The sequence below is a fragment of the Nothobranchius furzeri genome, chromosome 3 (assembly GCF_043380555.1).
Source record: "Nothobranchius furzeri strain GRZ-AD chromosome 3, NfurGRZ-RIMD1, whole genome shotgun sequence".
Lineage (NCBI taxonomy): Eukaryota > Metazoa > Chordata > Actinopteri > Cyprinodontiformes > Nothobranchiidae > Nothobranchius > Nothobranchius furzeri.
In genome coordinates this window covers 92,215,014-92,228,168 of record NC_091743.1, presented here as the reverse complement: position 1 = coordinate 92,228,168, position 13,155 = coordinate 92,215,014, and the positions used below count along the sequence as shown (strand labels likewise).

Below are 13,155 nucleotides of genomic sequence, written 5' to 3'. Positions count from 1 at the left end.
ATAACACATTCTGATGTCATGAGTCACCCAACCACTTTAACTCTACGTCAGCACTCCATGCATGACACACCTGATACATCTGTGCGTGCGTGGTTACATGTTGGACAGTAAAAAGTAGTTGTAGCAGAACAGCTGATACTTTTTATGTAGTATTACTTCGATAATGTTTCACAACCCGTTGTCCACAATGCTTTCTGTGTCTGAACAGGAAGTTGTGTCTGCCGTCTGTGCTGTGGCAACACAAAAATGTCCCCACTGTGGGATCAACAGAGTCTTACTTTGTCTTGTTTGTAGTTTACCTCCGTTCTGGTTTACAGTTCAGATGTGTTACAACAGGAAAGACAAAAAAATGCTTCTATTTAAAGTGTGGTGTGGTTCACTGAAAAACTACTTTTATGATTATTTCTGACTATAATCAGTCTGTAACGTACCAAAAGGATCCGTTCTCACCTACATATAGAGCAACATAAAAACCTTTCATCTACAGAAATAAATCCACTTCCTGTTTGACCTCCAAACCCAGAAGGTTCTGCTCAGCGCGTGTTTACATGCAGAAGACAAACGTTCTCACCCAAGGTTCCTGCACTCTGCATGAATGCCAGACGTCAACATTCTTCACCCTGAATAAGTGAAGACTCCATGATTTTATAGTAATAAGTTAAATAATCAGATGTGATGAATGAACAAGATGTTTGTTTTTTCTTCTGCAGTTCTCAGAGAGTACAGACGCTTTTTTCTCAGCTCCCTTATCAGCTTCCCCAAGGCTCTTGTCCTGTCTGCCTGCAGAGCACTTCTCTGCATTTCTCCTGAAACCACTACTCTCTTTTTGGAAAATGGACTTAATTAACTGGTCATTCAACGCGATTGATAAGATTTTTTCTACGATGAGAACGGAGAAGGGGGCTCCCACCTGTCCCGAGGGGACATTCGCAGCGGGACATGCACTCGATTCTTGGGAGGTCTGGCGAATCGTGTGCCTCTCTCAGCTGTCCATCGAGGACGTGGAAGATTTGTGGATATTCGGCCTGATGATCACTGGATTTCTTCTGATTGGAGTGGGAGGATATCTGGTTTTCTGGAAAATTGGGAAGACGGGAGTGATTCGAGTGTGGCCCGCGCCCACGGAATGTGCCGCCCGTGCGGTGACCTCACAGACTGGGACGTTACTCGAGGTGAACCGTAAGCTGGACAATGTCCTCGCGGCGTTGCCTGTGTTAGTGCGCAAGATGGATGTCATCTCGGAGAGGGTTGCTGGACGGTGTGGGGATGTTTAGAACGTATAATTGGCTTCACTGGTGGACATGAATGACCACTTATAGACTCCAAGGCAGAGAGGAAAATTATCTCTGCCTGCCCTAAACAAAGTCTTGCTTATCCTTATCTGACGCCAAGCAGCCTCCAAGGCTGTTCATCAACACACCCCCACGTAAGGAGGAATGCGGACAGATGCTGTGTCCCGACCTTCCCCCCCTGCCTTCAGATTGTGACTTCTGCTTCGAGGTCATCAACCTGCAGGAAACTCAATGTGCTCTCTGTCCTCATCTCTGCCTCCCACCTGTCTGTCTGCAGCTGGCTGAGCGCCGTAACGGCAGCTCCCGTTGGAGGATTCAGGATTCTGCCCAACCCCGCCTCCCCATCGGACTCTGATGTTGTATCTGTGATGTTCGTGCTTCTATGTTGAGGAGTTTTTTGTATAATAGAGCTACTCCCCACTGGGTCGAACTCTGTTATGCCTTTTTTACCTTACCCCAATTATCCTCATGTAACACCCTTTTCATCTAATGAAATGAGCGCCGTCCTGGCTGCTCTCGTGACTGCCTGTACCTGTTTTTGTCTACATGTGTGTGTGTTTAACCTTGGTCAGGTGTGTTCGCGGAGTCAAGTTCCTATGCTCTGGGTCGCTGGAGCGCTGGCAATAAAGCTGATTCTGATTCTGTGCTTTAATCGATGAATCTGACATGAATATTGTTCTTACAACGATCCAGTTATATCACAGATCAGCATGTTTAACAATTAATCGTTGTTTACACTCACACACGTCACAATAACATACTCATTAAGGTTAAAAACATCTTAGTGTCTGAGGAGGGCGTGGCTTCTGAGGGATGTTGGTAAATACTCAGAAACATGTCAAATTCTGATTGGCCCAACTTGGCCAGAAATCATAACAAAGCAGTTTAATAAAACAGGAATTACTTCCCGATTACTTCAGTTTCCAGCTGAACCTCGAACCGGCCAAGTCGGGAAAGAAGCCTTTTAGAAACAAACTCCTTTGATCTGAAGTCAAAAACATTTCTGCGGCGCTGCGAGTGATCACACACACACAACAGCTCTTTCAGAGCTACTTCAACTCTCAGAGATCCACCTCGGACACCTAACCTGCAGACCCCGGGTTGCATCTCAGAGGAAGCTACTCATCTTTGAGTATCGTGGTTTCGACGTACGGTGACCTCACCTCTCTAAACGCAAACCTCCGGACCACCAGGAGCAACTCATACAAGGCTATTGTAAGCCTGCATACTGGTGTCTGATGAGGTTTATAAATAAACAACTCCGTAGTTTACAACAAACAACAAGTTGTTTTACAGCCAGATGTCACAATTTCTCTCAGATACAAAGAACGGTTGCAACAAGATCTAGCTTCCATCACACCACCTCTCATCATTCATATCCTGTCATGTATAAATTGTTAGTTTAGGAAAAATAATTAAATTACTTTTATAAGCTGTTTACTGACTCTGTCTGAATTAATACGAAGTGTGTTTATGGTCCCTGAACAAGTAAAAGTAACTAGAATCTTCCGATTAAACATTCAACGACCAATAAGATGTGATATTTCATATTTATTTGGAATATCACATCTTATTGGTCATAATAAACATGTTTTCATCCCTCTGAGTGTTTCATGCAGGCTGAACCTGAAAATAGTCTCCTACACCTATCTCCTGCATTAGCTTCTGATAGAAAACAGACGGTGAAACTCTAGGATTTGAAAATCCTTACAGATCTATGTCACACTGTCAATTAACATTCATAGACTCGCCCATCCTGGCTTGCAATGGGGAAGGTTGTCGTTGGTTTAGTGTCCAGGAAACAGCAGAGAATGTGTCGCCTAGTAGACGCTAACTGTTAGCATTAGCTACTCCACCACACAGCAGAACTCCTCCAGGCTTGTGTTTTGTTGTAGAGATAAACGTCAACGTAACAGAGCAAACAGTCGGTGGTAGAGTTGTGTTGCTGTTAGCCAATCAGAGGAGAGATGTCCAGATATTAGGAAATAGTCCAAATTCTGTCGTCTGAAGCTCTCCTCTGATGTGGCTCACCTCTAGTTCCTGAAACAGGCCCATCCCCCCACCCCCACCCCCAGAGCACGAATTACAAGGCATCCATTCCCACTAGAGACCACTGCAAATGTACTGATTAAATGAGTGAACCACACCTTTAGTCACACTGCTACAGATTATAACACTTGCTGTTTTTTAAAAGCATTCATTAGTCACCCGAGAGAGTAAAGCACACGAATTATGAGCTTTCGAGCTTTCCATACCTCTGACCACCAGTGAAACCTTCATATCTGTGTGTCCTTACCTCGTATGTTGCCAACCGATCCAGGTAGAAGAGGAGTTTCAGTCGACTTCGACACAATTCCTTCTGCTCCAGAGTGAGTCTGAGTACGCAGAAACACACACACACACACACACACACACACACACACACACACACACACACACACACACACACACACACACGTAAATAGCCAGCACACTGGCACCAAAACAGTTAAAGGCAGCAAATCTAATGCAAGACCTTGGATGAAAACATTAACTGCAGTCAAATCAGACTTCTGCCTGGGCTGACGACTGCACGGGCGCGTGAAGCAGCTTTAAGTGAACTGTAAATTGGCCCTGCTGCACAGGAAGCCCACAGGGACAGATTGGACCGGTGACTACGCTACTACACAGTGCCCTCGAAGCCAAATCATTTTCTAAGGGCAACAAATCAACTGCTTGTGACCACAAAGACCTGTTGGCTTGTTATGTGCAGGATACACGCTGCCAGTGTTGTGAATTATTATCCCACAAGGATCAAATCAATTTTCTATGTCATTTAATCACAGCTGTAAATAAACACCAAAGATCCATCTACAAATCAGTCACTCAAGGTGAGCCCATGAGAGGGGGGTAAATAAAGTCTGAACAGCACCATGGGGGGTGGCGTGTGACCCTTCAGGACAAAAACAGTAATAACACATCCAACAGATGCTCCAGTAGGAGAATCCAAACCTCCCTCCTTTTAAAAATGTGTCCAGGATCATCAGCTGAGGAGCTGACCTCTCATCCCTCACCTTAATCCTTAATCCCTAATTACGGCGGGTGATATCAGGTCTTCTCATGGCCCCTCTACAAAGGCTAACACAGATTAACACTGGCTCAAAACACCCTCTGGCACATCAAAGACTGGTGGCTAGCAGCTCGCTCGAGCGGTAATTACTCCGCTGTTTTCACTGAGTGATGAAAAATAAAAAACACAAGGCGGCTAGAAGCCAGATTGGCGTTTTCCTTCACTAATGCAACAAATTCCTTAGATTTTAATAGATTGCACCGTTTAAAACGTAGCTGCTCCTCTGATTTCATTCTTGTTATTATTTTAACACCAGCATACCTACTTCTGTACAACTATTAGTTAACATTAGACACTAGGTAGATATTAATGGAGAACACTTGGAGATTAAGACAAGTGTTCATATCTCGGCTACATTCTCCCCAGAAGCAGCGTGAACAACATGTGCTGCAGCTCACCGCACCAACAAGGACAAGCTGGCACCGCACGACGGTAACAGAGGACTGCTTCCGTTTGTGTACAAGTAGCTCACTTCACTGTAAAAGCTGAAAAACTAAATCAAACATTTTTAAATAAAGCATTCTGAATTTTGATAGCCAATACCGGTGCCGATTTTCAGAAATTCAGTCTACTGATCAGCCATTTTTTTATTCCCAGAATTCAACTGCTTAAGTTACGCAAATTGTAAAATGTTCCATTTTGAAAATAAAAACAAATAAAGCATTTTATTTCATGATTTAGCCCAAATCTCAACATATGTATGCATTTGTTAGCGCAAAATAAGTTCATTTTAACACTTTAAGCTATTGCACTGAATCTGGTTTCAGTGGTTCCTGAGCCAGAAACACGAGCAGCTTCACACTCCGCTGCCCTCTGCTGACCAGGAGCTGCACTTACTTGTGGTTCGGGTAGGAAAACTAGTGGGAGCTTTTTGTAAACGTTTATGTTTATGTATTTAGCAGACTGTGTGTACTGTGTCGGTAGGTCATATAAAGGTTAAAAGTTAACTTTTTCAGTTAGTTGACCATCAATAAAACGTTCAAGAAGAAGAAGTTTCCTTTTTCTTGGCATCATGGTGGAGTCTGGAAGTAAGAGAGTAACGTCTTTGGTCATAAAGCAAAGAGCTAAAACAAGAGTGAACATTGAAACAACCCACACTTGTCTGAGGGAGCTAAATGAGGCTACAAAACCACGGACTGATGATGACCTAGCTTTGTTGCTACTGGACTTAAGTAATAATATTGCAATAACAGTGTGGATCTTTTTACTTCGTCGCTTATTTTGGTATCAGTTGGCTCACATTAGCATTAGCTTGTTGTTAGCGTTAGGGTTAAGTTCTGTGTGTTTTTATATCTTTAGTTAAATGACAGCAGGATATTTTATTTTGGTTTTTATTACAGAAGTTGTTTGGACTTGCAGTGATGAACAGATGCAGACAAAGAGCAGCAAATACCCTTTTGCTTATTCCATGCTTCAGCTGGGTCAGCCTGAAGAAGCCGGCAGCCGTCGGCGAAACTGTAGCTACAAAACAGGTAAACAAAACTGTTTCTGTGTTTAAAAAAGAACGAAAGCATGGAATTAGAACCACGACACAGTAAGAACACACCTAAGATGTTCAAAGACCTTTTGCTTATTCTTTTTAACCAACTGCTCGACTTTCTTGGTGGTCTGCCGGTGTAGTACTGAAAAAGGTGCCCTGATAAGAAAGGCACAGCTGCTGCAGGAAGCTCACTGACAAAACCTTTCTTTGACTCCCTTTACAACACTTGGATGAAGCCAGGGAAAGGCATTTCAACATTTTTGCAGTGTGTGAAAATCAAACAAAGCATTTGAACGCACACACGTTGCAACCGTGAAAGAATAAATTGCATTAAATCCACATAAAGACACAGTGAAGTTCAATGCTGCAGCAAATGACTGAAGTCTGGATCTATTCTGATAAGAACGTAAACACCTTGGAGCAGACTACGCTCTTTCATCTTCACTGATTTACCCGTGTCTTCCTTACAAACACACAACCAGCAGCACATCGCTGCAGAAACACAGCACAGGAAGTCAGAGCCAAGTTTATTATGACGCCTATACAACTTCCTTTGAGCACAGGCTAATTCAGAAGGATATAACATTCTTCAAGTTGCATAATCTTTATATATTCCTTTAAAAAAGATTGTCTGGAGGAGGATATAAACGTATCTCAACATGTTAGATCATAAAAAAGAGAACAGAGTGGGTTTTACGTTCTCCTGAACCAGACAAGTCAATAAAAATCTACAACGGCATCTTTTAGGGTTCATTTCTCCTCCATTTACTGCAAAAACCAGTCAAGTCATTACATCTGAAGTCCCAGAGTGGACAAACGACAGCATCAAAGATGCATTCTGTGTGATGGTGAACGGATAAATGCTGTCCTTACTTACACACACACACACACACACACACACAGCAGCGTCACCGCACACACACACACGGACATGCACACACACACACACACACACACACAGCAGCGTCACCGCACACACACACACGGACATGCACACACACACACACACACACACACAGCAGCGTCACCGCACACACACACACACACAGCAGCGTCACCGCACACACACACACGGACATGCACACACACACACACAGCAGCGTCACCGCACACACACACACACAAACCAGCGTCACCGCACACACACACACACACACACACAGCAGCGTCACCGCACACACACACACACACACAGCAGCGTCACCGCACACACACACACGGACATGCACACACACACACACACACAGCAGCGTCACCGCACACACACACACACACACACCAGCGTCACCGCACACACACACAAACACATGCACACACACACACAAACACACAGCAGCGTCACTGCACGCGCACACACACACACACACAGCAGCGTCACCACACACACACACACACACACACACATACACACACACACACACACACACACCCTGACGTACTCCGAGCAGAAGTGATCGATACAGAGCCATTACAGAAATGGTTCTGTAGTTAAAAAGAAATTAAGAGACTTATGATCTGACTCGAGTCGTGAGCCTCCACTCAACATGGTTAGACCCAATAGTGTGTGTGTGTGTGTGTGTGTGTGTGTGTGTGTGTGTGTGTGTGTGTGTGTGTGTGTGTGTGTGTGGATAGTAACACACTCTGAGGCGGCGGTCTAGCAGGCAGCCTGACTCAAAGACAGATAAGGCAGAAGAATGGGAACATTTGCAGAAGTAAATCCACAGACAGCTAAATGCAACGGGCTCCTTTTATGTTTAGGAATGATCGATTTCTTCCACAACCTCTTAAAGCCTGTTTCCTGTCCTCCGTCCTTCCTTCATCTACTCTGGACTACAGGTCTGCAGTAAAGCTCGGGTTTTATTACACGGCGGATGAGCCGCACAGACAATCACACCGGGACAAAAATAAACAGCAAAACAAAGGGCGGCCATTACAAAGTCTCACTATTACACGCTTTACGCTTCTCCTCATTCACACGCACACTAGCAAGTATCTGATGGGAGAAAAACAAGAACTCGTACAATCCAGTACCCCAGAATGAAAAAGCTGCACCCGGTATGGATCTGCACTTTGGAAGTGCACCTCTCCTTTGTGTATACTTCTTTATGTCCCTCCAACACGTGCGTGTTTCAGGACACGGGTGTTCATTTGCACATATGAGGGGTGATTAGTGATCACTAACGGGTTTTTCATTAGTCTCTCTCTGGGCACCTGACAACAAAGGAATAAATTACCTCCAGCTGATTAGCCACTCATCTCCACCAATGGCTTTCCTCTGTCTTCACCTCCCTCGTTCCCATTAACGGCCCTGACTTTATGATCCCGCTCCCCAGTGTGCCACCTAATCAAACTATTAGAGTTACGTTTGCCAGCCCTGTCTGCCATTCCCTCTTGGTCTCTACACCATCAACACTTTGACCAAAAGTGGTTCATCAGTTGATTTTGAGAAAGAAACCATCTTACTCTGATTATACTACAAGCAAGAAGGTTCTGTACTCAGCTGGTGGGTCCAGAAACAGGAGAACTGGAGGATATCTAGTTTCTAACTAGATACTTCATCAGTTAAAACAGAAAAATGCAGAGAACCAAGCTTTGTAAATACAGTCCCGATCAAAGGTTTAAGACCACTTGAAAAAAGGCCCAAAATTATACTTTGCATGGTTGGATCTAAACAAGGTGGTCTTAAACTTTTGATCGGGATTGCATGAGATTACAAATATGGAGAAGAAGATCCCATATAATGTCAGATTCTACCGATCTGTTCTGTGGGGTACCCCAAGGCTCTGTGTTGGGTCCACTCTTGTTTCTAGTATATATTTACAGCCTCTTGGACAGATAATTGATTCTTTCTATAATGTCTCCTATGACTATATGCAGACGACATCCAGCTGTACTGTCCTTTAAGGATTCCGATTTTAATAAGCTGAACTACTAGAATGTATATCAGCTACCACCAGCTGGCTAGAAGATAACTTCCAACAGTTAACCTCTGAATGCCTGATCATTGCCCCTGAAGTGAGTCTACTCTTTCTTTTGGTAGTTTGGGTGTTTACATGATCATTCTGTAACTCGGGGGCTTTCTGTTTAGATAACAGCTGGCAGTGAACGAGTTCACATCGGTCCAGTTTCATGTATCGGACCGATACCAATGTTGATGCTGATATATCGTGAATCCCTACTTGGAACTCCACATTTTACTGTTTGGATTTAGAAAACTCACTTTTCCATCCATCCACTGTCTGAACCCGCCCGTCCACGTGGGTGGGGGTGGGGGGTGGGGGGGCTGGTGCCTATCTCCAGCGGTCAATGGGCAATCAGGCGGGGTACACCCTGGACAGAGTGCCAGTCCATCGCAGGAAAACTCACTTTCATTTAAGGAAAATAAACGAAATGAGAATCCGCACACTTCAGTCTGCGATGTAGGAGTTTATTGGTCAAGCTTTCGGTCAGAGACCTTCGTCAGGAATTGTGGAGGTTCACACCAAACAATCCTTAGTTTAACAGGTCATTTCAGGTCAGTTCACACCAAACTAAGGATTGGGTGAAATGTACGGATTCTCTTTTTGTTTATTCCACTTTTTGGTCCAGCACCTTTTCCCAGACGAGCGGTGACTCCTTCTACTCTACTTAAGGAAAATAAGAAGTCCAGTTGTTATGGAAGCTACTAGGATCCACACAAATGCCGAAAATAAAAACCTGTCATGTTATGGGGATGGTTAGGACCCAAAAATGCAGATACCCAGGATGACACGAGGCAGCAGTTGATATAAGAATAAATCCCTTTATTTGTAGGATGAAACAAAAAATAAATCTGAAGGCCGGGAGCCAAAAATCCAAAACCAGAAGAACAAAAGCTCACCTAGAGCACAAAACTGGGACGAGATACAAAAGCTCACATAGAGCATCAGAAAACGCTGACACACAAACAATGTACCGACAAGACACCGAGACAAGACAGGGCTTAAATACACCGGGGCATGATGGGAGGCAGATGAGCTGCAGGTGTGTGGGGAGCAATAATCAGGGAGGGAATCACATGACCTAAGAAAACACCTAAAAACAAGAACAGCAACCACATAACTAATATTCTTAAGGGAAGGAGAACTACAAAGACCGGGGGGACAAAACACACTAAAGAGACCAATAGCATGAGAAGCTGAAACTACAAACACTGCAGAGGGGCGACTGGAGAAGACTAAAGGAGCACAGGACCTGAGGGATATACCTGGAAGGCTGAAGACCAGCGGACACATGAGGAACACAAAGAGACACAGACCGTGACAAAACCAGACACCTGATTTTGGTCAGGGTCAGAATTTCTTTTTTAGGGATTTTTTCCACCCACTCGTCAAATGCTTCCCCTCGTTTCTGCGAGCCCGGTGAATAAATACACAAAAACACCAGCAGCCTGGCAAAAATGAGGAAAATAATGTTAAATGACAACAACGGTTTTATTACCTTCCTTAAAACACAAACGTTGATCCTCGTTTGCCAAATCAGAGCTTCTCCTGCAAAACTGTCACTTCCACAAAACACCGAAAGCATCCGTCTGCTTCAGTGTAAAACGGCACCACGGACAGACAATCGTCCAAAGCTCTGTTCTGTTTTCCTCTCAAATATGTCTGACTACCAAAACTGTAAGAAATTAAGAGTTGTGCAGCAGCACTGTGTGTCTGGCTGGGAACCTACAACGCAGCCGTAATCTAACCTCACCGGAGGCTCCAACGCTGCTGGTGCTGGAGGAATAAACTGCTTACACCTTTCTGTTTGACTAACAGGAGATTTTAGTGAAAACCAAGTTTAGAAAACAGGTGAAATAAATTCTGTGAACTCGAGAGATCGTATAAAAGCTGCAGACTCCTCGTGTTGATTAGGGAAATAGATAGGTACATTTGAGCGTTTCTTTAGTGTGAAGCTGCAAAAAATGGATAAAGTAGTAAACTGACATGGTTGAAGTAAAGCTGATCAGCTAAGTAGCACTATCAGAGCGCTGAAGTGATTAGCAATAAAAACATGAATCCTGAAATCTATAAAAGAGGTTCAAGGCTGTCTAAAGACAGAAACGGATGTGATTCTGCGTCTGTACACACCCATGCTTTACAAACTAACACTGCACATTTACTTCTACAACAGGTGCGTAGGGATGAACCAATCCAAAGAAGCAAACTGAACTCCTACACGCTGCTAAACTTACAAGACCAGACATTTATCAGGCAGTTGGGTCCATTAGAAACTCGGACAGGCTCATACCTGCTAAAGTCAACCTTAGCTAGCAGCTCTCGTCTCTTGTCCTTCTTCATCTCCAGCTCTTCATCATCTGCCAGAGTGTCCTCATATGGGAGGTCATCAAGGTCCACATCACCGGGCAGGATGAACCTGCATCAGTGAAGGAGGAGGAGGCAGCTTACCTTGACTATGTTTACACAGCAGGACTTAATGCTCTTATTGAATTTGATTGTTGTGTGTGGGCGATCGCACCACAACCGAAACGTGCAGCAAACACGCTCCGCTGTGCTTTAGTGGCCCGCGTGTGCACAAGACGTGACACACAAGGGCTCGGTTTAATCAAATAAAAATGGAGGCTATAGTTGTTGGTGCTGGTGGGTGACGGTGGCACAGGACTTTAGAGCTCGCCCCGTAATCGGAAGGTTGCAGGTTCGAGCCCCACTCAGTCTGTCGCTGTCGTTGTGTCCTTGGGCAAGACACTTAGCCCACCTTGCCTGCTGGTGGTGGTCGGAGGGACCGGTGGCGCCTGTGCTCGGCAGCCTCGCCTCTGTCAGTGCGCCCCAGGGCAGCTGTGGCTACATCGTAGCTCATCCCCACCAGTGTGTGAATGTGTGTGTGAATGGGTGAATGACTGATTGTGTTGTAAAGCGCCTTGGGGGGTTCTAGGACTCTAGAAGGTGCTATATCAAATACAGGCCATTTACCATATTTGTGCAACCAACATACTTTTGACAAATTATCCGCCATGCTTGTTTGAGCACTTGCATCCTGCGGCGTACACAGGACGGACGACCTTTCAGATTTAAAACGGGGAGCAGCACGATGCGTTTCTACTGCAGGAGGATCGCACTTCTGGAGGAGAATCCACTGCACAGTCGAACCAGATTCAGGAGGAACAATGTGGTTTTCGTCTATACCTTAGGGCAGTGGTTCCCAACCTTTTTCCCAAGGGACCCGCTTTTTACCAGTAACATTTCTGACGACCCCCTCCCATTCTCTCTTCCAGTACAAACATTATTAAGAAACAATAAAATGGTTCAAGCACATTTTAACATGCTTTGATTGAATAGATAACAGTAACAGTAGGCTCCAGTACAGAACAAAGTCTTTAACCAAACCAAACAGAGCATCATGTGCTTGACAGTTGGTATTACTTTTCTGAACACATTGTTTCTTGTAAACACCGATAAATCAATCATTCCTTTCAATAAACGTTTGACACATAAAAAATACACTGAGCAAAATGTACTTAAATGTGTACATTACTGTTTATACTAGATTATTTACTGTAAAGGCTGTGATTAATCAACCAGTCCTATCTTTAATGAACTTTTGACACTTGAAAATAAAACAGTGAGCTGAGCAAAATGTTCTTAAAAGTGTGTTACTCTTTCTGTACTAATTATTTCCTGTCTTAATATCAGTAAACTTTTCACTCATGAAAAAAATATGAGCAAAATGTAGGCTATAAACAAGTAATAAATGAAGTTTTAACCCCTTAAAGTGGAGAGGTCCTGGCGACCCACTGAGAGGCTTTGGCGCCCCCTTGTGGGGGTCGGGACCCCCAGGTTAGGAACCACTGCCTTAGGGGGTCCTAGAGGGTGCGTGGGAGTTCGCCCAGCCAATCCTCATGTGTTTAGTGGATTTGGAGAAGGCGCTCGACTGCGTCCCCCCCTGTGGGGGTACTCCGGGAGTATGGGGTACCAGGCCCTCTGATACGGGCTGTTAGGTCCCTGTATGACCGGTGTCAGAGCTTGGTCCGCATTGCCGGCAGTAAGTCGGGCTGGTTCCCAGTGAGAGTTGGACTCCGCCAAGGCTGCCCTTTGTCACCGATTCTGTTCATAACCTTTATGGACAGGATTTCTAGGAGCAGCCAAGGAGTGGAGGACATCCGTTTTGGTGACCTGAGGATCAGGTCTCTGCTTTTTGCAGATGATGTGGTCCTGTTGGCTTCATCAGAACGTGATCTTCAGCTTTCGCTGGAGCGGTTTGCAGCCGAGTGTGAAGCAGCTGGGATGAGAATCAGCTCCTCTAAATCTGAGACCGTG

The 13,155-nt window shown here is 44.7% G+C and overlaps 1 protein-coding gene across 2 annotated transcripts in view; it reads right to left on the bottom strand.

Annotated features, from left to right (window-relative positions):
* The window catches only part of nbas (NBAS subunit of NRZ tethering complex), a 283,815-nt gene that overhangs the window by 219,434 nt on the left and 51,226 nt on the right, over positions 1-13,155 (bottom strand). For both annotated transcript variants that reach the window (XM_054733731.2, XM_054733732.2), the window contains exons 18-19: positions 11,132-11,257; positions 3,589-3,667 (exon numbers count right to left, since the gene is read on the bottom strand). In XM_054733731.2, coding sequence (XP_054589706.1) covers positions 3,589-3,667; positions 11,132-11,257 — 205 coding nt within the window. The remainder of the gene's footprint in view (positions 1-3,588; positions 3,668-11,131; positions 11,258-13,155) is intronic.